The 24,421-nt window shown below is 41.8% G+C and overlaps 1 protein-coding gene across 3 annotated transcripts in view; it reads right to left on the reverse strand.

The window, feature by feature from the left end:
• Positions 1 to 24,421, reverse strand: part of birc6 (baculoviral IAP repeat containing 6) — a 128,504-nt gene that overhangs the window by 50,437 nt on the left and 53,646 nt on the right. For 2 of the 3 annotated variants that reach the window (XM_085429023.1, XM_085429022.1), the window contains exons 37-61: positions 23,786 to 23,989; positions 23,219 to 23,352; positions 22,380 to 22,533; positions 22,150 to 22,266; positions 21,881 to 22,041; positions 21,310 to 21,436; positions 21,096 to 21,206; positions 18,721 to 18,979; positions 18,034 to 18,605; positions 17,250 to 17,425; positions 17,036 to 17,132; positions 16,282 to 16,476; positions 15,966 to 16,166; positions 15,119 to 15,398; positions 14,785 to 15,041; positions 14,013 to 14,121; positions 13,428 to 13,664; positions 12,462 to 13,305; positions 12,101 to 12,244; positions 11,073 to 11,202; positions 5,681 to 5,812; positions 5,391 to 5,552; positions 5,100 to 5,273; positions 881 to 1,080; positions 314 to 647 (exon numbers count right to left, since the gene is read on the reverse strand). In XM_085429023.1, the coding sequence (XP_085285149.1) occupies positions 314 to 647; positions 881 to 1,080; positions 5,100 to 5,273; positions 5,391 to 5,552; positions 5,681 to 5,812; positions 11,073 to 11,202; positions 12,101 to 12,244; positions 12,462 to 13,305; positions 13,428 to 13,664; positions 14,013 to 14,121; positions 14,785 to 15,041; positions 15,119 to 15,398; positions 15,966 to 16,166; positions 16,282 to 16,476; positions 17,036 to 17,132; positions 17,250 to 17,425; positions 18,034 to 18,605; positions 18,721 to 18,979; positions 21,096 to 21,206; positions 21,310 to 21,436; positions 21,881 to 22,041; positions 22,150 to 22,266; positions 22,380 to 22,533; positions 23,219 to 23,352; positions 23,786 to 23,989 (5,511 nt within the window). The remainder of the gene's footprint in view (positions 1 to 313; positions 648 to 880; positions 1,081 to 5,099; positions 5,274 to 5,390; positions 5,553 to 5,680; positions 5,813 to 11,072; positions 11,203 to 12,100; positions 12,245 to 12,461; positions 13,306 to 13,427; positions 13,665 to 14,012; positions 14,122 to 14,784; positions 15,042 to 15,118; positions 15,399 to 15,965; positions 16,167 to 16,281; positions 16,477 to 17,035; positions 17,133 to 17,249; positions 17,426 to 18,033; positions 18,606 to 18,720; positions 18,980 to 21,095; positions 21,207 to 21,309; positions 21,437 to 21,880; positions 22,042 to 22,149; positions 22,267 to 22,379; positions 22,534 to 23,218; positions 23,353 to 23,785; positions 23,990 to 24,421) is intronic. The other variant, XM_085429024.1, reaches the window with a different exon arrangement.

The following is a 24,421-nucleotide window of genomic DNA, read 5'->3' on the forward strand; positions in this document are numbered from 1 at the left end:
GTGTTTTAGTCGATTAAATCACACATGAACAATCCATTTTTATTTTACTTTTCTTGAAGGGGGGGGCAAAAAGGAAAATAAGACACCGTGCTGACAAACTCTCGCTGGTTAGAAAACACAGTAAATTTTATATTTTAGTCAATTGGGGACAGACAGGAGAAATAGCTGTGTGCAAAGGATCTTTGCAAGAGCTTTCTTTCAAATAGCTTAGCAATTCTCAAACTTTTTCTGGCATTAAATACTTCCCAAGCTAAAAGTTCAAAGCCCAAGGTGAATTTCAGTGCGGACAGCTGTGACGTGTTTTCAGACTTACTGCCTTCTCCATCGTCTGTGACACCCAGTACCAGCCGCAGCAGACACTGGGCATGTTTCCTCTCCTTTAGCAACACCTCTGCGTAACCTGGCAGGCGCAGGAAGAGGCCAAAAGCTGCCAGTGAGTGGGCAGGGATGGGCGACATGGTCTGCACTGAGGATGATGACGATGAGGATGTCTGGGACTGTTGTTTGTTGATGGGCGGTGGCTCCGCTGCAATGGACTCTGGTGCCTCATACACCAGCTCACCCGACTGCTCTATGGTCACCCACTCAAACTGGTCGCTGTCCTTGGGCTTCTCCTGTGTGCTGGAGGGAACCACAGGAGCGCTGACCTGTGAACAACCGCAACGACGAGTAAAGGCTCAGCGAAGGTGTGAAATGCAAGACAATGCTGACAGGTGAATTTAGGAGACACACAAGGCTCTTTATCAGGGCATCAGAGGAGCCAGAGCAGGTAAGCTCAAAACATTTGTTGTGAAATAAAAAGTTAATACTAAAGAACTGCTGTATGTATGCAAGTTGTTCAATTTCTAATTTTCTGTGCCTCTTGAAAGCTGAGTTTTACCTGCTGAATGACATCGGGGTATAGCATGGGCAGCCTCTCCGCTATCAGGGCCAGGCCCCCCATGCCAGCAAAGACTTGCAGAGGTGACTGAATGGGACTCGTCTCCAGCAGGGACTCATCAGCTGCGGCATCCAGACATTCTTCATTAGGCATCATTGGTTCATCCTCAGGGCAGCTATTCAGGATGTCACAGTGATCCACTGCAAGTAGAGCAAAGAGAGGACCTTGTACGTTCATCCACTGGCTGAGACTGAAAACAATTACAAGCCTTTTGTTTGTTTCAGCAAACTCTTAACAGTTCAGTAATCTCCTGTAAATCCACCTGCTATGTTTGTCTTAATTCTGTCCATAATAAATATTTTTACACACATTATTATGTGATATGTTCTGAGGTTCAACCACACTATACACAGAGAAGGTAAGGTTCCCTGCAGGGTTCCTTAAGCTAAATCTGGAGAATCTAACGCCTTTCTGCAGGTCTAACTGGTTTAAGCATTAAATAATTTAACTAAAAATGTTTATGTTTAATTACTAAAACTAAAATGTTTACAAATACATTTTTGATGACAGAACTAACGAAAATATCTACAAATTTTAACAATTACTAAGATCTTTTTGGAAGAAAAGTGAATTCAGTGCTTTATAAAAGAGATTGATTGAATTACAGGTTATTCTGAACTGCAAATCACAAAAAGTTTAATTGTCTTAAAAAAAAGCAGCAGGCAATAGCAGGTTATATCTACTTTGAGAAAACTCCTTGGTCATTGTGAATAAAGATGTGACGTTACTTGTGATGAACTTGATTAACTGGGCTGATTGCTATGCATTGTTGCATTGTGTCAACTCATGGTTAAATAGAATCAACAGAATCTTTTAACCATATTTAACTCTTTCCCAGAGTTTCATCACTCTTGCAATCCTTATCCAACGTCTGTATTAATCCTGAGGATTCTAACTGAAGACAACACTGTGTGTCACAGTTGTGCACTGTCACAAACTGGTAAGTTTAATTCTGTAATAATAAGGTTTGTGGAAGTGAAGCCTGACAAGGTCCTTTCTCTCAAAAGAAAACCAACTGGTTTACAAAATATGTAAAGAATTTCCCTTAATGAAATTAAATCCCTGATGCAAAGTCTGAATCAGAGAGAGATTTCACCGAGCCACAAATCCCTGTCATCGGTAAGCTGTCCTGTACTGCAGGTGTCTAATCTCTACAGGTTATGGAATGACACAGTGAATCAGGATCCACAGAGAGGATGAATCTATTGGTTAAATGAAGATAATGACAGACCCCGTCAAGCAGTTAGTGTCTGGGCAGTGGGCACATTTGGGTAGTTTATTCGAGTTCATTGGAAGGAAGTGATGAGTCAGTACCCATTCGTTATGTGAAGGTAATGGCTAAAGAAAAACTGAGCTGCTCAGTTACATACTCAAGGTATGTAACTGGGGTGAAAACCGTTAACAGTTTTCCTTTTCTTAAATATCTGAATTGTCTGTATTTGCAGGCAGTGAGTATTCACAAGAAATTTGTGGATAGAAAAGACTCAAAAGGTGTACAATTCATCCAGATGATGGAGCAAAAAAAAACAACAAGAAAAAAGAAAAGAGCAAGCATAAAAGAAAAATATCTTATAAAATAAAGTAAAAGTTAATAAACAATGATTTCTTTAAAATATTTCTTGAAGGTATGTCCTCCTGGGATTTTACTTTTTGTTCTATATCTTTTGACTTATTTGAGCTCCACTACTAAGTCCTGATGTGCTCAACTAAGGGCATCCTGGCCTTATCGATGACATCTCATGTGTTTGGGTGGCCTCATTTAGCTCCAGAAGATCCAAAGCTGGTGTGTGCTTTACATTACTGCATCCGGCACTTTGCATTGAGTTGTGGGGAAGTAAGGTTTGGATGCAGGTGCTAAACATGGATACACATTCCATGAACCTCTTTGTACACTGTTCTTCAATTAATCTGAAGTTCACCTGAAGTTTGGAGGTCTGAAGCGATCGGACGTTGGTGACCTCTGCAATGGACCCTGCTCTGATTTTGTGGCCTATCACTTCGTAGCTGAGTTGATACTGTTCCCAGTCACTTACACTTTATTACAATACCACAGTTTACTGTGGAATATTTAGCAGTAGTGGATAAATTTTACGTGCAGGTGGCATTATGGTTCGCTGTAATTCACAAAGCTCATGAGAGCAACTCAATGTGTGCAGAATTAGTCTGCACTCCTAGCTGCTGATTTCATACACTTCTGGCAATGACTGGACCAGTTGAATCCTTTATTTGGATGGAGGAGTGAATACTTTTAGAAATACAGTGTATTTTGATTTAAAGAATGGTTCACCCAAGTCACCCAAATTCTATATTGCCTTTTTCTCAAGTTATGCCATTCACATGATTTTCAGAAAACATTATTTCTGACATTGAGGTCAAGGTCACCAGGATCCAAAAACTTCCAAGATTTTTAGTACATGTACCTATGATATCAATTTGAAGCTCGTAAGTCACTTTATTCTATAGCTTTCACATTCACAAACTCGGGTATCTACGCCGCCCGCTCACCTGACAACATCTGCCCATCAGCCTTTACAGCCGAAGGGTAAAAATGGTAGTTATAAAAGTCTCATTTCACATACCCTATGATTTCTTAAACAGTGACACATGAGTGTTAAGATGGAAAATATGGATTGTGGATAGGACATGTCGCATGGATAAAGGGAATATGAGCATATCTGCAGATTCACCAGTGCTGACATTGACATTAAAAATTAATTTGACCGAGTACTGACCCATGAGTCTGCAGAATCAAAACGCTAAATATAACCAGCCTGAAAGTCACCACTTCTACAGAATGACAGCATAGTTTTGAATGGGATATCAGCAGTTGGATTCAAGCAACAACCTGTCCTGACTGAATGAAATTCAATAGCAATTTACAATGTGAGTCAATAGGTAAGACTCTCACAGTAAGTGGGCACAAATTCAAATATACCATCTTTCAGCCATAAAAAAAACCTCATGTTCACAATCGTTTAGAGACACAAATGCAACACTAACGTCCCTATAAATGTTGTACCAAAGCAACATATAAGGATGAAAAGGCTTAACTCCCAAATGAATGCAAAGGTAAGCAGGAAAGTGTTTGAACAGTTTGTGCTAAAAAAAAAAAAACCACTCTGCAAGCTTTTAGACTTCAAAGCCTCTCAGTACAGCCTGAGAAGCAGCCAAGGTGATGTGAATTGAGTTCAGATCAAAGTACAATTCCATTAAATCTTGATGTGAGAGTAGAGTGGAAAAAAACAGGTCTGGATTTTTACTACATTTTAAAAACTCCATTTCTATTTACTTGATCATAGTTACTGAAGTGGTCTTGAAATAATAATAAAAATGAGAAGAATCTTAGTTTCTTCCATTTCTATTTGATAAGTTAACCTTCATTTCATATTTAGATATGTGAATTTGACACAGAGGCACCACTGAATAGACTAGCTGACCGTGCCAAAATCCCAAATGTGACATAATCTGAAAGATACTGTTTGCACAGTTGAGAAAAAACACCAGAACAGGTGCAGGACTCATTACAAATTAAGAGTTTGTTCAGCCTCTAACCAGGACTAGCGTGGTCTTTGGTTTGGGACAGCTGAGGGAGAGCCTGATGTGGGTAGTCAGGGGTGTGAATTCAAAGTAGCCAATCACAACATCATGTGATGACAAAGTGAGAGGATCAACTTAAGCACACTGTAACTAAGGTCCTGTGAGTTTTTCAGCAGGCAGAGCCTTTTTCGTTTGTTGGTCCTTTGGCTTTACTTCTATAATATTGCTGCATTTTAGCTGCAGTATCTCAATTATTTGGTATGTAGACATCCTAGAAAATGCTGCATATATGGCTGGGTGTCTGCATTTTAGTTTAGAAATGACTGGATGTTTGGTGCTGTTCATATGTCTGACTTCACGTATTGGGTGCAGCTTGATGCATCTTTCACAAAGATTTGGCTTGTTTATGTTTTGCGCTCATGTGCAAAAGAGAAATCTCTAAATTATCAGTGAAGGAATTTAGACTGCTTACAAAAAGTTAAAATTGTAATTAATCATCAAAAGTTTTACAGTTAAAGTAATAAATAAGTCAGCTGTATTGATTTTTTTAAAGCATATTTTTAGTGGGACATCAGTATAATATCTGAACTGACTCCTCCTTAGGAGCTGTGTGTTTTATTACCTTTCTCAGTGCGGAGTCTCTTGAACGAGTCAGTCTTTGAAAGGCCGGGGTCAGAGATGACCTTGGAGCCCAGTTTCACTGTCAGGCTGATGGACTGGTAGCCCTGCGGTAGCTTGCGGTCATACAGAAGTGTGAGTAGCTGGGCCAGGGTCATCTCAGGTGGGAGTGGCTGACCTGGATAAGAGGATAGAGTACACACCGTTTCTCTTCGGTAATATGTGAACATTTTACATTTTACTCAAAGACCTGCGCTTGTTGCTGTCTGATATGAATCGGTTGTGTATGTGGCACCTGGAAGCAGCTTGTGGTAGAGGTGGAAGACAGGGACACTGATGGTTTTAGCTGAAGGATCCACACTGGATGAAGCAGTTAACTTGTCACTCATGACACGGCCTCTCCTTGATGGAGGCCGGGGAGGGGTGGAAAGAGCTCGCTTTGATTGGGACTTTAAGCCTGAAGGCAGAGAAGAAAATAAAAATACAGAAATACAGAACAATATTTGTTTTTCAACAAAATGCATCATAGCTTATATACTGTGTCATTATTAGGTGTGTAAATGACACAAGACACACATACTGTACCTGAGGCTACTACAACACTGTAGTTGTCCTGGAAGCCGTTGTCTGCCTTCATCTTCTCTTTCTCTTCATGATTCTTCTTCTCCTTATCCTCTTTCTGCTCGTTGATCAGTTTGGCAGTAATGCTGGGTGTATCTGGATAAACAGACACAGAAAATTAAATATATATTTTGTCACACTTCTTGGTTTTTTTTATTGCTTTGGTTTAAATAACATTAGCAAGCTAAAAGAAAGAAGGAAAGAAAAGATGCATCAGATGCAAAATTTGTTCACCCACACAAGAACAGCCAGAAGATGATATGTCTTATAGACATGCATACTGCCCTGTAACAGCAGCAGTGTATCAGGTTTTTCAAGGTCCCAGGGGGTGAGCTATTCATCATAGCTGCCTTGTACTTAACAGGTAATACCGAAGCTCACAGCATCAGCGCTGCACAGCTGACCTTGATAGCCAGAGAATGCCAAGTGAATTAAACTGCAAGGACAGAGCTGACTGCTGGGATATTTTGTTAATAATTTAGGCTGTAATTAAAACTGCAGCTCTTATAACTGAAAAACATGACTTCTCCAGTTCTTAATTAATCAAATTTTGCTTGGAATTTGAGAAAGGGCTGCCCCCTTGTGTCCTTACTTTACAAAGCCAGTTAAAGTTGAAAAGCGTGAGTTGATCACCTCTCCCTTCTTTCTCCGAACATAAACAGGATCTCTATGCTCAAAGAGCTCTAGTTTTTTTGTCTCAACTGATTAAAGGACCTACTTGTAGCATGCATATTCTTTTTCCCAATTGCATCAGCATACTTCAGATTGGATTTGTGTTCTTCAGAAGTGTTTTTTCGTGGTCTTTAACGTTGCAGTTCGTTCCTGTACAGCTTTCTAGTAATGGTCTTCTTTGAGACTACAATTCCTGACTTGGCTAAGTCATGCACTAATGTCTTGGCAGTGGTTCTGTAGCCTTTAGACCTCACTAGTCTCATTTACAAAATCTGAAATTTTCCACTTCCTACTTCTGCCAGGCTACCGTGTAGCTCTCTTAGATTTTTTTTTTTGATCCCTCCCCACATCAAAGTCAAACGACTCACCAAAGTTTAAATATCGTAACACTGATGAGAAACTATGAGCTCAGACCCCAAGTGGCTACAATCCTCAGTGAAGCCAATAGCGTGCAAGCACGATAAGCCAGACAAAATATTCTCCACCAGTATTTGGGGTTACTCTTTAACCCAACTGAGGCCAGGGTGTATATCCTGCTCCCGCCCAGGCAGCACAGACATTCAGGACGCGGAGTCCATAGCACTGCACAAGCAAAGAGACAATAATCAGATGCAGAAGGACACCAGCGAGCACAATCATGGTACTAGGGCAGCCCTGCAGTCTCAAAGGGCAGCCACCCAACTCACCGACTGCTGACGGGAAGCCCGTTGCGCAATGTGACTCCCAACCACCATTTCAGCCTGCCCCCAACATCAGTAGTACATCTCTATGTAAATGAAGCTATTCTAAATCTTGCATGTGCCAAGCTACTGCTGCACATTAAAAGAACAGAGATAGTTAAGGTCCAATTCCACTTTGTAAAGGACCAGGGGGCAAAGGACACCAGCCAGCATAAGTCCCAACCAACCCACCCAACCCAAACTTTACAATTGCATTTCATCCATCCATTCTCTTCCGCTTATCCAGCCTATCCCAACTACCATAAGGCAAGAGGCAGGGTGCAGGTTGCCAGTCTGTCGCAGGGCCAACACATAGGCTACGTTCACACTGCAGGTCTTAATGCTCAATTCAGATTTTTTGATCAAATCTGATTTTTTTGTCTGCTCGTTCACACTACAAATAAAATGCGACAGCAAACGCGCTCTAGTGTGAACGCTCAAAGCGGCCCGCATGCACAAAAGAAGACGTCACACACACAACGGCTCTGTTTAGACCCAGAGCAAACAGTATTGTTTGACTGATGGCCCTTAATATAAAGACTTCGGACTTTACATTTCCCAAATTTTGCTTTAAGTTATTTGTTATTTACATAATAATGTAGATAACCTAATAATGATCCTTATTGCTGTTTTAGAGGAGCTGTGCTTCCAAGGATAGCTGCAGATTTCTGTCAGAATCTGCAGATTATACAGAACATATAAAATGTTCACGTTTCTCCAACGTTGTCTTCCCAACAGTTTCACTGGATGGACAGGAAGCGTTCACGATGTCTTCTCCGGAGCTGATAATTGGCGTCTGTCTTGTGTCAGTGATGTAAAAGACGGATTTAATGCGACATGACCATTGAAACAGCAGTCGCTTTCTGAAACATCGGATATGTATCGGATTCAGCACCACATACGAAAGTGACCCAGATTGGATTTGAAAATATCGGATTTGTGCCGTTCACACTGTCACACCATGATCGGATATGGGTCGCATAGGGTCAAAAAAATCGGATTTGATGCGCTTTCACCTGCAGTGTGAACGTAGCCATAGAGACAAAAACAACGATTCATATTGACAACTAGATTCACCAATTAACCTAATCCCACCAACTGCATCTGTCTTTGGACTGTGGAAGAAAGCCAGAGAACCCATGCAAACACAGAGAGAACTTGCAAATATGCAAACTCCCCATCACTGTGCCACTATGCTGCCCTCAATTGCCTTTTATACTTGTATAATTCAATCCATAAGACTCTATTTTAAACAAAAGTGGCAGAATACTTAAGAGAGAGTGCCCATCTGAATATTACTACATACTACGATGCTTTTGAATCAACTTTTGGGGTTCCTCTAGTAGAGCATTTCTAAGTGTTTTATACAACATGCTTCATTCACAGAGTCACATGATCACTTTTTTCCTACGCCCACGTGCTTTCTATCCAACATAAAAGCCCTTTGAGTGCTCAAGAGTAGAAAAGCACTATATAAAGAACCAGTCCATTTACCATTCACATAGGTTTTTACTCCACCGGATTATGAATCTAAGGGTTAAGTAACTCCCAAAGCAGTACCTTGCCAAAGGATATGTTTGCATGCAGCAGCCACGATCAAACAACAAAACTTCCAGCTGGTAGATGACCTGTTCGACCTCCTGAGCACAGCCACCCAAAAGGTTTCACATTTCAGTCTTAGAATGGACCTATTAGCATACCTTAAAAACTAGAGGCAGGGACCAATTTTAAGTATCTTTTTCACTTTCAGTGATACAAAATTAGCAAAGTCTGACTGTTCGGTAGCATTTTGGTTATGGACCAATGTTAAGTCTAAATGAATGTTTAATGTCTCTTATCCAGGGTAATGTAACGATTGCTCATTGGATAACCACGGCCAGAAGACTGAAAGAGAAGTGTATTTTTGGACTTAAGTATCAACTCCCAAATTCTGTGTTGGTGGTAAGAATGTAATTTCTGCCATTTATTTTATCACTACTGTTGATACTACCTTTAATGAGCACACATCTCTGGGAATAAACTTACTTCTGAAATTAAGAGAAGGATTACTACGTTTCACATTCACTGAACAAAGAATTGTAAACAAGATACTTTGATAAATATGCAATAGGAATCAGACAGTAAACTAACACTGACAATACAGTGTTCAGCGGGATATGCTGTAATTTATGTTTGCTGTGCTACAAACTTGTTACAACATATTTACTTCAAGATGGTGTTTAAAATTCAAAGAGAGACCAAAGGAGGAATGCTCCAATGGGAAGCTTAACCGAAGCAGTTGCCTTGTCCTGTTTAACACAGTGCAAGTTTGTACAGGACAGTGAAGTACACATTTGCGAGCTGTGAGGCAAGACAATATTATTGAAGCTAGTTTAGAGGCTTCAAAACATTATTTGACAATAATTTAGTGTGAAACTTTTATGGTCTAACATATTTAGAGCACAAAAAAACATAATTTGATTTTCCTATTACAATTTGCAAACATATTCCCCGTACATCAGCTTCCTTCATCTGTCAAATGCTTACATTCAAACAGTTTCTATTGGCACAACAATTGTGTATTTCTCCTCCAAACTCTTCCAAAATGGCCTCCTGGCTTCATGAGTTTGCAAATATGAAAACAGCCACTGTTACTGCAAGACATAGCTGGACTGGCCATCGCCCGGTATGCCCGATGGTGATTTTTCGTTTTTATGGGCAGATGATTTTTTTTTAATAATAATAATAATAATAATAATAATAATAATAATAATAATAATGGATTGCATTTATATAGTGCTTTTCAAGGCACCCAAAGTGCTTTTTTTTTTTTTTTTAATTTGTAACGGCATGAACAATGAGAGGTGGTGGATTGGCTAGATGTTGGCCGATGTGTAAAAATAACTCAGTTGTTTGGTGGTGGCTATGGCGGGGCTTCCACAGAGGCCAGTGGGTAGATGAGGGAAGGTGAGGCAGGAGGAGGAGAGACCCGAGGCGGCCGCCGGTCTGAGTGTCAGGTGAACTGAACTTCAGGTAAGAAGTTATGACTGCAGTCTATCTGGTCAGATATAAACCAAGTTTAGGTGGAGTTTATTTTCGTTATGCTGACTTTTTACAGTCAGTTACAATAACTCGTACTGCGTGCTAGCTAGCATGACGGAGTTTCTATACAGCATTCTCAAAAGCTAAAAGAAATGTTTTATTACACCAAGAAAGATTTCCAATCGATACTGGTAGGAGAAAATTTATGCTATAGTAGGACATTTTCATGTGAGTGTAAGAATGAGCATCTTTTCTTCAAGGAAAAGAATAGCTGGAAGAAGAAAAAAAAATAGAAAGATGTTTCACTGACAAAACTTTACATAAGGACTTGATGGAGGCAAAAACAAAGACTTCTAAAAGATGTCTGAACAAGCAAGAGCTTAAATTTTCTGAAATCTTGTAACTCTCAAAACTGATTTTAAAAAAAAGAAAAAATATTTAATCAAACGTTGATGGAAAAGTAGATTTGTTGAAAAAATTAATTGGACTGTAGAGTCCTGGAACAGTTTTGTGTTTTGGAATGACTTGAGAAAGCTTGGAACTGAGCTTTTGCTTATTTGCACTGAAAGGAGCCAGCTGAGGTGGTCAAGATGACTCCATTACACCTCCCCTCTCAAGCTTTCTGGAGCTAAGAGGAGATGCACAGGGAATTTTTTTTTTTTTTTTTTTATGGACCACCCAGGACGGGAAAAAAAGGTGTGAGGGGAAAGAAGAAAAGGAGGTCAAAAAAGGTCAGTGAATACTATACAGTGTTGTGGTTCCCAAACAAAGTGCATGCAATCTCATTCAAGTCAAGAGCAGAGAAGACATTTTCCATCAGTTACAATGCAAGTGTAACCTGAAGGCAGGAACATCTACATGTACTGGTACATACTATGAGCAGTGAAGTCTTTATGTGGTTGTTGTTGTTGTTGTAATGAGAAATTTTCTGTCTTGAAACATACCAGAAACCCGGTCCAAGACTTCAGCCAATGTGGTGGAAATTGGTAGATGAAGGGTGCGGTACTTGTGGCCTGCTCCATACATGGGATGCTGGATCATGTGGCTGGTTGCATTGATCCGTCCTTTGTATAACTGAGGAGGAGGAAAGGAAAAAAGAAAACACCACAATCAGGTTAGCTGCAGAAACTAAACATAAAGAGTATATTGTACTTGCTGTCAATATGGGACTATTTAGCTGTTTTCTGGTCTACAGCCAAATAGTCCATTGCTCTGTAACATACAAAGCACTGTGTGTTCTGACATCTTTCTATCATCTTGGCCACCCCCAAGGTTTTCTTAATTTTGTAGTTTTTGGGACTTCACTGCATGGTGCAGGCTGTACGCCTCATGCGAATCACTGAAACAGCTGCCCTAGTCTGAGCATCTTTTGTTAAGTAGGTGTCGCAATTTGGCCCTAAACAAAGTTGCCCAGAACTTTATGCCTTTTTCAAATCACATCACCTTTAGTACCTGGAATCCATAAATGTTTGCACTAAATTTACTCAATTATTGAGATATTTCAGCTAGATGAATGAAAAATGACTTGCTTTGGGTAATTAACCAATTTCTCCATACAATGCTTCCAGGCACTCATGTCTCCAAAGCTTTTGTAACAGTCAGCAACTGAGCAGTAGAAAGTATAAACCATTAGGGTGTAACTGAGAACACATAATGCCAGGCATGAATCAGTGTGAAGGGACCGTTGTGATACAGAAAAAAACAAACAAACATATCGTTAGCTTCATAGCATAAGTGCCTAAGTCATTGACTTAGTCAAATGACTTAGGCAATTATGCTATGAAGCTAACGATATGCTTCATACTGCTGCACTGCCACCTTAAGCTCACAGCAAGTACTTCATCAGGCATTTGCTGTATGTCACATCCTCATTTCAAAGTCTTTAATGAAATAACATTTATTTAAGAAAAAGCACAATAGTTTGTGTAAAACTTCTGAGCAACGCTGTTGACCACATAATTGAGTTACCCACCGGACAGGGAGACTGTAGGAAGACTGTGACCTTCTCATCCTCCAGCATGAGCTGCAGAAACAGTCTTCGAATGAAGCCTGAGATGTTTCCAGAGACGGGTACATTGCCTCGCTGAGGTGCTGATTGGAAGAGTTCACAGAGAACCTGCAGCCAAAGACAGAAGTCTTAAAAACCAAGACCGAAACCAATGAATATCTACATTTGAATTTCAATTTATAAATAAATTAGCTTACCAACTAGCAATCATTAAATAACACGTTTGTCTAATTATGTGTGCAAATCTACATCTAACAAGTTAAAAGAAAAACATTATTATTTTAATTTTTATTATTATTTCATCTATAATAACTAGTAAGAGGACCTGTGCCATAAGGCGCTGGTTGTTAGGGTGGCAGGAGATACACTGGAGAAAGAAGGCCACAGTGGCATTCTCCAGTGCTGTCCTCTGCTGGGTGGTGAGTCCTCCTGTCTGCCCTGAGGAGGCCAAGGAGAAGCGTGAGCCTAAAGGCTGAGGTTGGGATGGAGGAGAACCTGCAGCAAATCCAGGCTGACAGCCAGCATTGGCCCCAGCACTGGCACTGGAGTGGCACAGTAGGAACAGCAGTGCCGTCCACAGTGGGTTGACCTCTGGTCCTCCCAGCCAGTCCTTCATGGTGTGACTGTTGCCTACTTCTGTGAGAAACCGGAGCACTGGAGCAGCCAGCTCTGCCGAGAGAGGCGGGCGATTGTGTGAGGACGAGTGAAAGTGGTGATGATGGTGTCGTCTCTCGGCCTGACCAGCGGGCAAAGGCAGGTCTGCACTGGCCAGGAGGCTGAAACAGAACTGAGCCAAGCTGCGAACCAACAGCGAGGGCAAGCCTGAATCCAGCAGCTGCTCTATTGCTCCTGGTGACTGGGAGGCAGCCGCTAGTGTGGTTAGCTGGGATTCTGACAGATTAATGTGTGGCCTGGCATGCTTGGAGTCGTCGGTAAGTCCCGCCGCAGTGGTGTTAGCATCATGCTGCTTTTTGCCATCATCAGTCATGGCAAGACGTCGCTGCTGAGCCTGAGAGTGAGTGGCGATGGGTGGTGAGACAATCCCCATCCAGGACATTAGCAAGGAGAAGTAGCTGGGATGGATGTGACACATGGAACACAACAAGCTGTCCACGGCCTTCTTCAGCACAATGTTGCATGGCAGCGACATGGACCAGTTATACAGCAACCTGAAGGGAACAGCAAAGAAAAGAGTGGAATCAGTAATAAATCTGCTAAGAAGAATATTGTTTAAACCCACTAATGAATCCAACTACATGCATGTGTAATAACTACAAGACACTGGACTGACTCAAAGAGCTCTCTGTTGAGCAGTGTAGGCAGGTCATAGTCGACAGGCAACTCATAGCTGTGCCAGAGGATGGCTGCCACACAGTGGAGGTGGGAGGGCGATGGCATAAGGAGACCATACTCCCTTGATGAAGCAGAGGAAGAGCCAGCAGCATGCCCAATGTATCCCATTGGACCACTCATCTTATGGGCTGCCACATGGGAAGAGTCATGGACCCACTGCAGAAGAGCCTGGATCCTGGAGGTTTAGAATTCAGAGATTTGACAAATAAGTCAAATGGCTCAAGTGCTGGGCACGGTAATGTTTTTTCTGTTTGTTTGTTTTTTTTACATAAAAAAGGTCCTCAATTTCTTAGTGAGAACCACCTTGGGGCAGAATTTATATGCAACAAACAATGAGATGACAGTAAAAAGACAAAAAAAAAAAATGAAAAGGAGAGTGAAAGGACACTTTTTACTATCAGCTTATGAGTCTGTCCGGAATATCACCTTGACGGGAGACTGTTTCTCATCAGTTGATGCACTTTATGCACTTTGAGAGAACCTAAAGGGGGAGTGTTGAGTCGTGGCAAAGACGGAGGAGTACCTGTCTTTGGTCCCTGCGTCCTGTGTGGTGCCCAGCTGGTATAGAATGTCTATGGTGGAATCTGAGGAAAGGCCGTTTAGTCGTCCAAACAGCAGAGGACTGTTCAAATCTTTAAAGAAACAGTACATTTTTTGATGATGTTAAATTATTGAAACATTTTTAAAAATAAAAATGCTGACAAAGTCATGCTGCCTGCCCAGAACATGATGCACATGTGTCAGAAAATTCTTCCACAGTCCAAATATTAACAGGTTTACTGGGAAGTGGTTAGTTTAACATTGCACTGTGTATTGTGTAATGTCTTGTTAAATCCATTGCTTTACACAACAATTTCAACACTTTACTAAGGCTAAGAATCACAAGTGGTCTGTAATTAATAATCAGACCACTAACAAATATTTTGTATTTTTGCCCCATAAAATGTAGTTAAACCAAATGTATTTGGATAATGCAATATCAGATAAATATTTACAAAAAAATTCAAGACAAAACACCAGACAGATAAGATAATAAGATAAGATCACATTTACAGCTATATGTATTGCAATCACACAGCGCAAAAACAATACAGCACCAGATTCATTAATGCTAGAAAAAACCTTTCTAAATGGCAAAACAACATGTGAAACTTGACCTTGTTAATCTTTCAAACCGCCACATCATTTAATAATCTCTCATTGTAATAAATGTGGCTATTTTCAATGGGGGTTTTTTATGCTTTTTAAGGACATATAGTCACGTCTCAGTAGTGACTCAGCTATGAGTGACTCACTGGCAGGGTCGGTGCCAGACGCAGCACAGTTTCTCAGCAGAATGTCGATGAGTTTGAGTCCAATGCGTGTGGATTGCAAGCCGATCTTGACCAGCACAGCCTCAATGTTGGGTGAGTGCATGCCACAGTAAGGTGACATGAGCAGTGCGGCGCAGGTCTGCAGCAGGTTGGCAGTGGGTGCTGCAGCACTGGCCATCATGGCTTCCAAGTCACTGACGTGGGTCAGGCAGTGGTGGAGAAGACGCAGCCAACCAATGCTGTACAGGGAGATGGAGAAGTTCACACCAACAGCCAAATATAGACACACACTGCATACAGGATGCATCATGATTACCTTGTTTTGGAGACCTGGTCCTCAGAAGGCAGAAAGGGGTTGTTGACTGTTGCAGAGGAGGTGTTACCAAATGCTGTCAGACCCAAGAGTTTGATCTGAGAGAGACCCAGGTTGCTGGCATCACGAGGCCGATGTAACCTCAGACAAACAGCCGAAGCCACCTCTGCTTTCACCAGCTGGATCTTAATGTACGTCAAGCCACTGGTGATGACTGGCGTGGACAGCGGCAACATGTTGACCCCATCAGCACTGATCTCCACTGAGACCGAGGAGGGACAGGCTGGTTGGTAAGACGAAAGGCAGAAAATGAATGGGTGAACTCCTGAAGTGAAACGAAGATTACTGAATAAACACCATAATGTCTGCCACTGTTTTTTTTTTTAATTAACAGGAATTTAGCTCAATGTGAAGGGAAAAGCAGTGTCCTCTTGACCAACATTTTAGTATAGTTTATTTACAGTAGGGAAAATAATTACTTTATCCCAGGCTGAATTTCTAAGTTTGCTTACTAACTAGAAATGAACAGTTGTTGGTAGTTTCATTTTAATTGAGACAGAATATCAACCAAAATTCCAGAAAAAACAAATTACATAAAAGTTTGTAATTTTTATGTAATTACAAAAAATTACAACTCAACTCAATGACATGTCAACTCAATGACACTGACATGTCATTGAGTTGACATGTCATTGAGTTGAATATTCAATCACAAAGCAAAAAATGGCTTAGTAGTTGATTGAGAAACCCTTGTGGCAAGCACAGCTGTTAGACATTTATTGGTCACCAGGTTTACACAAATCTCAAGAGAGGTTGTGGCCCACTCATCTTTAAAGAAATTCCTACTCACTAGCTAGAGAAGCTAGGTGCGGCTGGATATGAAGCTCCTTCAGCAGCACGGCAGCTGGAAGATGGATAGTGAGATCACACCAGGCCTCCTCTGGCAAGAAGATGTAAGACCAGGCAGCGGAGCGGGCCCGTCGGTGTGGAGGGGTGGCCTGGAGGAGGACCTCTGCAGGCTGTGCTGTTGGGCTGCTGGATGTGATAGTACCTGGGAAGCAACACAGATCATGCAGATTAGAGAAGAGTAGGAATACGATTGTCAATTTTATTCAGGTATTGTCCTATGAGATGGAGTGATGGAATTCAAAATTAGCTGAAAGCACCTAAAGGAGCAAAATTGTGGAGTCCCTCAGCATTGTCCGGCTCCGATGTCATCACTCTGGCTTTGAGGTTTCCATCTGCCGTCTTTCCTGGACCTGTATCTAAGAATTTCATGATAGTGGACACCATGCTGCGTGCAGTGTTCACAATGGCTCTAGTGCTGGTCACCATGTTGTTACAGATCAACTGGACACCTCCTGGTTAAAGACAAAGTTATGCTTTCTTATACATCAAGTACAGCATAAACCATTGACTGCTATTCTTATGCAATGCACCTATGTTCAATTTCAATTAGAAACGACTGAAAAAATCTGACTTTGCTAAATTTTTCAATTCCTTCCACAATCAGTGGCGTGACAAAGATGTCAGGTGACTCTTCGGGCGCTGATCAACAAAAAGAACCTTTTGTGACTTAAACTCCATGTGGGTTTTAATGGTTATGGAGATATTTTTCCATGACCATTAACACCTAATTGTGCTAAATACTATTCTATTGAACAAGATATGGCTCAATGTGCAAACAAAAGCTGGGAAGATGGAACTGCAAGCTAAGAAACATGGATGAGGGAGTAACTTGTACTTCAAATACTTGGTTTACAAAGAAACTCAACAGCAAAACTTTAAAACCTATTCAAATCTTAAAGCTTGGGGCTCTCTGACATGAATGTTGAAACTATGAGTAAGGTCTTGGTAGTACTATGGACACAATGCTTTGACAATCAAAGAAATATACAGATATTAGGTGTATACACCCACCCATGTCATGGAAGGCCTTAAGAGCCTCACTGGTATCCAACACTCGAAGTATGAACCACAGAAGAGGCTCTGACAGTTGACAGGTGGAGAGCGATCCCTAAAGAATGTGCAATAACAAGATGGAGGAAAATAAATAAATAAATAAATATGCGTCAGCACTGCTCTGTATTTGTTCAGATGATCAAAGGCCAGACCCCAGCAGAATGAAGCTCACCTGTCTGCCCATATAACCACAAGCCATGTAAGTGAGGATGGGCTGTAGCATGACCTGGACTGAGGTGGCTCTCTTGCTCAGAGTGGTAAGGATGGTGAAGAGGCCGTCACCCACTGAGATGGCATCTAGACCACCGTGGAAGTTCTCATGTTTAGTCAGGTGGAGACCGCTGGCTCCTGCAGAACACAGAGCAAGAATAGTCAGCTCATAGTTATAGGCAATGCTTGTCCACATACATTTAAATATGTTTGGTGCTTTGTTAAAGGAACAATTCAGCCACAAGTGAAATTTTATCAGACGCATTCTTACTCTTACAGAGTTTTATGGTAGTGCTGCTAATGTTAGATGGCTACTGGTATACAATTGTCATTACTAATTTAGTTAGTTATAACTCAAGTGTGTATAAAATTAGCTAACCTCACAAATGTATTTTGTGACCAAGAGGCTGCTTCTGCACAAACCGTGCTTAACATCCTAAACATAACACTTAATATTTCTATCCCACTGCAGCTTCACTTAAGAGTTTGTGGCCAGGTGATGTAAAAACAACATTTACTGCTAATGTTGCACAATTTTTGGCTGTCATTTACCAAGAAAATATCAGGCTCTCTGCCTGCTAGAAACTCAACTTTGTTCACTGGCTTTTGTTCAAACTATCTTTGTGCACCATTTGGTGCGTTGTGTACTATTTCGGTGATATGTGTGTTTTTAATTCCAGAAGCAAGGTTTATCTGAGTGCTGAAATATTTGGTAGATCACATAATTCTTTGTAGAGTTGTCTTACCTATGATCATGGCCATGGCGCTGCTGTTGCACTGGCCCAGCGCAGACAAGATCTGGCTCATTATCTGCTGATTGGCAAGCACCAGATCAGCCACACCTGCAGGAGGGCCCTGATTGGATGCTGATCCACCAGCTACACTTTCTTTGCTGCCACAGACCTTCTCTTCATCAGACACACTGCTATCAGCTGCTCCACTGCCTGATGGTGGCAGCCGCCCGCTGAACTCTCTGTCTCCAGACAAAGGTAGTTGCACCAGCACATTCACCAGCTTGAGAAGATCAAACATTAGCTGGTCACGTGTGGTTTCTCCACAGACTGCTTTTGCGTCTCCTGGCCGGATTATGTTGGCAAACAGACCCCCAAAACAAGCTCTGGCTCCCACTGAGCTGTCTGAGCCACTGCGAGAAACCACTTTATCTGAGCAGGTAATGTAGTGGTGAACCAAGAACGTGATGGACTCAATAACTGAGGTGATAGTGGCCACTGACACCACCTCAAAATTTTGCTCTAGAGTAAACTCAAGCAGCTTCACCTGGGCATCCAATGGACCCTGGCCTGACTGGAATGGACCCCTGAGAGTTTCAGAACCATTAATTAGAACCACTCATACCATTAAACATTATACTTACTGTCAAAATTATTGATTATACCTAATGTACACTAACAACTAAAAAAGTGAAAATGTACCTCTCAGTAGACAAGATGTGCATGAGTTTGAGCAGGAACTCGCTGAACATCTGTGGACATGTGGAGGACAGGTGAACCTGCAGGCGGCTCAGGAACTCGTGCATGGCCTGGGTGGCAGTTGGTCCCACCTGAGAGCTGTGTTGGCTTGTCCCATTGGTGCTGCTGCCAGACAGGAAGCGCACCAAGACATGGATCAGGTTGGGATCAGACACCATCTGCTGAGCTGTGCTTTCCTGAGAGCTCATCCCGTTGTTGGAGACTAGAATTTCAGAAGTTATTTTTTTTAAACAAAATAGTAATAATAATAATAATAATAATAAAAGCAGGTTATGGTAATCTAGACAACTGGGGGGGGTCAGCTGGACTTTTTTTTAGGTTTATGAAGACATTTCATGTCTTACTCAAATGATAGAGAGTCACAGGTATTTAATCCCTAGTGAGCTGTTCCCTTTGACATAGTCCTGAGGGTCACTGACCCACTTTTGATCATGCAAGTCAACACATTAGAGCCAAGATGTTAAAAAAACAAAAACAAAAAAAAAACGACAAGGGATAGCAAGACTCCATTGCATGCAGGTGGCTGATAGCCGTTGTTGTAAGCCACCTACAATGCAATGGTTCAACAAGGATCATGTTAAGATGTATGTAACCTACTGCGCAAGTGTCGGGGGCATGGCTACGCGCAGGCATGAATGGGGGAGTAGAAGTTTAGAGGGTTGGCTTTTCGGTGGTGGTGCAAAGGAAGGTGACCATTTAAGTTGGAGTTTGAATGTCAACTGTGAGATTATTGGACTAACAGTCATTCACAGTGGACGGCCCCAACGGTTGTGGGACTATTAAGCCACCAGGAATGGCTCGGCAGGAGGTGGACTGACTAAGCCAGCCACTTCCACACCATTCAGCGCCACATACTGTCTATAGCAGGACACAGTGACACAGGTAGACAGTTGCTTGAGCGAACCGTGTCATTAAAATCTGGGAATATGGGTAGGCAGCTTTTGACCATTGTTGGCTCTGAGGGAAAACGCCTGTGAATCATTCCACTTTCTGAGGTGGATGCAGAAAACAGGAAACATGTTGTCATGGCTGGTACAGCTCATCCTCTAACATACCATGCATATTCAGGCCGATGCCCAGCATGTCATCCTGCTGAGTGGTTAACTCAGACTGAGGTTGGCCAGTGCTCTTGCACAGTTCGTCTCTCACTTGGGAAACTCATCAACATACATCATGTGGTCATCTATTTGCTGGGGCATCGACTGGCATCAATTGCTTAATCTGATATCATCTGACTCAGATGAAGCATGTTCCCTAAATTTGGAGAGGAGAGGGTCAATCCATGTTATAGCCATCTTTCAAGCAGTTTATCCACAAACGTCACCCATCTTTTCAGAACCAAATGTGGGACATGGCGGCAAAAGTCACAAACTATGGGCTCAGCCAATCCACCCTAGTGTGGACAATCCCCAGGCAAACAGGGTACACCTTATCATGGAAAGTGAAACCACACACCTGAGGAAAGGGGTGAACACAACATTTTTGCTTTGCTTGCTTGGATTTGATACTCATATCAAAACGCAAAGCAAGAAACAATGCTCAGGAAACCTTCAACATTAGTGCTGCTGAAGGAGCCCACATTCCAACCGGGCAGTGATGGCTAACAACAATGAAGGCTACCTTAAAGTTGGTAGACAACAGAGCTAACTAACAGTAGCTAGCTAGCCCGACTCAGCAGAGGTGTTGTTACCGTGATGAAGAGTGTACAAACTGAGGAATGACTGTGATAGGACTATAGATGTCCAAGAGGGTCGCACATATGTCATTACAGGTCACCTGCCTTGAACGTGTCAACAGAGTTGTCTTAAGCCAGGACATGTGTGGGGTTGATATGTGCTGAACGAGTGAAATGACTGAAAAGAAACGCGGGTGCACTATAAAAAGGTGGATTAGTTTGGATTTTTTAACATTTTTTCATAAACATGAAAACAGAAACATACAAGAATGCTTAAACGGGGGCGACCGTTGTTCAGGTGGTTGGGAAGCTCATCTGTAACCGGAAGGTTGCCGGTTCGATCCACCTCTGTCCTGGTTGTTGTGTCCTTGGGCAAGACACTTTACCCTACCGCCTACTGGTGTTGGCCAGAGGGGCCGATGGTGCGATATGGCTACAACTGTGGTCTGCCTGGACCAGTGTGTGAATGTGAGAGTGAACGAATAGTGGAATTGCACAGCGCTTTGGGTGCCTAGAAAAGCACTATATAAATGCAATCCATTATTAAACAACTTTCTCAATGATACCCCTTGCAGAGTCATTTGAAAATAATGTGAAAAGAAAATCCACTGGTAAACAAACCAGTGAAGAGCCGAGTACTGACCGCAAGCTGGCATATTAGTCATCAGAGTGAGAGAGTGCAGAACCAGACACCATGTTCTCAGGGAAGTGTTGGGGTACCACGCCAGCACGGTTAGGAAACTGCTGATGGATGCTGAACACAGACACAAACACAAAAAAGAACAATATAAAGCAATGTAACCATATATAAACTCCATACAGCTCCAAATTAGAGAGCGGAGTAGAAAAGCCCTAACCTTGGTTGAGCGGGATGGTGGGCACTCGGCTGGCATTGAACAGAAAGATGTCAGACCCGCTCTCCTCGCTGCCCCCAGAACAAGTGTTCAGACTGAGCGTTAGCCAGAGCTGCAGCAGGGATTCCAGCTGAGAGTGGAGAAAATAACATTTAGTGTCTGTGGGTGTTCCCTTACTCTTCTTTATCGAAGTCATACATACAAAATTCTGCAGTGGTCACCACTTATATTTAAAAATAAGTCCTTTCAGAAGAGTCCAACCAATAAAATCACTTTTCTGTCAGTACATTCCAGATGTTCAATTTACAAGGTTTAATAAATACAGCACAGTACAGTGTGGTTGTTCAAGTGCAGACATGTTTCAGAAGGGAAAAAAGAGGTTTGTTTAATCTTTTAAGTTACAAGTTAGATATTATACTTCAAATTTACTCTAAAAGAAGTTAAAGTAGAGCATTGGACTAAACAGCAGGTAAGAGTAATTGATCTTGTGGGTCCAATGACTTTGTACTCCTGAGTACTAAGCATCTGAATCAAAGCATCTTAAACTGTGATTCCAGTTAGTGGCTGTTCTGACCTGTACATGGTGGACCAGCAGCATGGAGAAGAGCTTGTTGAAGCAGGCACTCAGAATTGGGATGGATGAGGGCTGGACTATCAGGCTGCTGTTTGGGGGAGAGCCTCCACTATGGAGAGCTCTGAGCAGGGAGTCATCAGTCCCATTGGAAGACTGGCTCACTATAAGCACAACAGAAAATCAGTATCAGACCATCAGCACAAGTCCAACACTGGAACACTGGAAAGAATGTGTGCTTCACTTCACTTTTAAACTGTTACTTCATTTACCTGTGGATGAACTGGAAGTGAGTGCTTGTAGAATGGAGTCCGCTTGTAGAGTTGCCATCATTTTTAGCATCAGCTCAGCCTGCTGCTCCAGGCCCACTTCTAGTCGGGCATCCAGTGCTGTGAAACAGAGGCAGAAGCTCAAAAAGTGGCATGGAAAGAATGCAGAAAATGTGTTCAGGTCCATATTGGAGAAAAAAACCCCTAAAAGATAAAATTAGGCCTCTCCTCACCCTGTGACACGGACACTGACAGACCCTGCGACCCTGGCTTTTCAGCAACAACTGGAGGTTTGGACACTGGGATACCAACCCCCCCAATGTATGGGTTGTACCCATATGTGCCATAGTCAGCACCCCAGTAGTCATACCACGTGCTGCTGATGGGCTAAAGATGAACATGAGAAAGGGGATGGTAAATGTAAGGACATCAACTGTCTGCAGACAGAATTCATTTCTACATTTGCTTTTGAATCTTTTTTAGTTTTCCACAGCAAACATAACCTTAATAATTACATCAAGTTCAAAGTAGTCAAATGAAGGCAGAAGAATTACTTTGAAAACGTCATTTGCAATGAGTTCGTTTTCTGTGATGCTTTAGATCACTTAGCTAACAAACATAGCTTGTTACTCTTTTCAGGTTGTTTGATCTTACAGCAACATTAGTTTATATCTTAACTGTGATTTTAAGCAAGAGAAAAAAGTCCTTTATTTCAGGTTTAACAACAACATGTTTTTCTGAACATAGGCTACTGCCTGTCTTTCTTTCTGGTATGAGTTTGAGTAAATGAATCACTGCATTTGCTTGCAGCTGGAAAAGGGTGCTGCGAAAACGGCGCTTTTAGTTTTTCTGTTGACTGTTTCTCCTAGCTTCAACCAACATTACTAACAAACTTACTCATGGGCAAATAAATAAATAAATAGCTCTTGTAAAAACGATCTGTGAAAGGCCCAGCCTATCATCGATGGCCAATAAATTAGTCCAATCACCCAACCTTAGTGAGTGTCACTGCATTAATTTCCAGTAGAGACATGACAGAAAGAATGAAAGTAGCTTGTTATCATGCACATACCTTAAACACTTTGGCAGCAAGTGGATCTTTTTCCAAATCAATATCTAAAGGATCAATATCAACATCCATCAGGTCTTGTAGCAAGTCAAAGTCTATGTCTTTATCTTTTTCCAAAGATGACAGAGGTGGAGCACCTTTGGATAGTGAAAACAGCTTTAATATTGCCAAGCACGCACATTACAAAAACATACAAGCAAGAAAATCTCTCACATCTGTAGACAATTTTAACCCCAATCCAGCTAAAACTGTAGTCTTGTATGGGAGTAGTTTTTTTTAGCTAGGTCACTGCATTTAGCCTTGCTGAATATAGTTGCCTGCTCACCCTGTGAGGTAAACTGGCACAAGGAAAAATAAAATACACACTGAAATTGTGCAAAAATTAAAGGCCTAAAACTGGCTGGAACTATGCCTGAACTGCTCACTCCAATTCATAATAGCTACAAATAATAACAACACACTGTGAGAAAAAACAATAAACATGTCACTCAAGTCAGTGTAAGTGTGTGTGTGTGTGTGTGTGTGTGTGTGTGGGGGGGGGGGGGGTGTTATAGAGGGCTACCCACGCACTTTGGAATACTGAGGAGGTCCCGGTAGTACCTGCGATGATATCAGGCACAAGGGCCTCATCAATGCTCTCTACCAGGGGGATGGGTGCTGGCTGGGACAGCGAGTCCTCCGAATCTGCTCCCGCAGAGGAGGACGATGTCCCGGCTTCCTCACACACCACCACCTCATCCATGACATCTAGAGAGCCTGGAGACAGCAGTTCACCTGAGAAGAATACATGTTCAAGTACACCAGACATGCACCGACTTAATGAAGATGAAGTTGTTAAAGGACACCAAACATGAAACAGAAAATCTGAATACCAAGTCTAATTTTTACATCAATAACAATAAGAAAATTTACAATCCATGTGCTTAATGTGCCTCATTATATTCTATATTATTGCTTTGATAAAAGCTTGTGAAATGTGCTCTGTAAACATTGTACAACCACACCAGTGGCTCTGTGAAAATGGTACTATGTCAAAACTAAAGTAAAAAAATGTTACAGTTGGAAAAAGTTAGAGACAAAAAAAGAAAAGGACCCTGTTGAAACAAATATGTGCACCAAAGTCTGCACACCACGTTTTTTGCTCAAGCTAATGTGAGAACATACAAATATAATTCCCCAACTTTCAAAGAGATTAAAAAAACAACA

Source organism: Rhamphochromis longiceps, linkage group LG13 (assembly GCF_057381845.1).
Source record: "Rhamphochromis longiceps isolate RC_006_pf linkage group LG13, R_longiceps_female_GT1.1, whole genome shotgun sequence".
NCBI lineage: Eukaryota > Metazoa > Chordata > Actinopteri > Cichliformes > Cichlidae > Rhamphochromis > Rhamphochromis longiceps.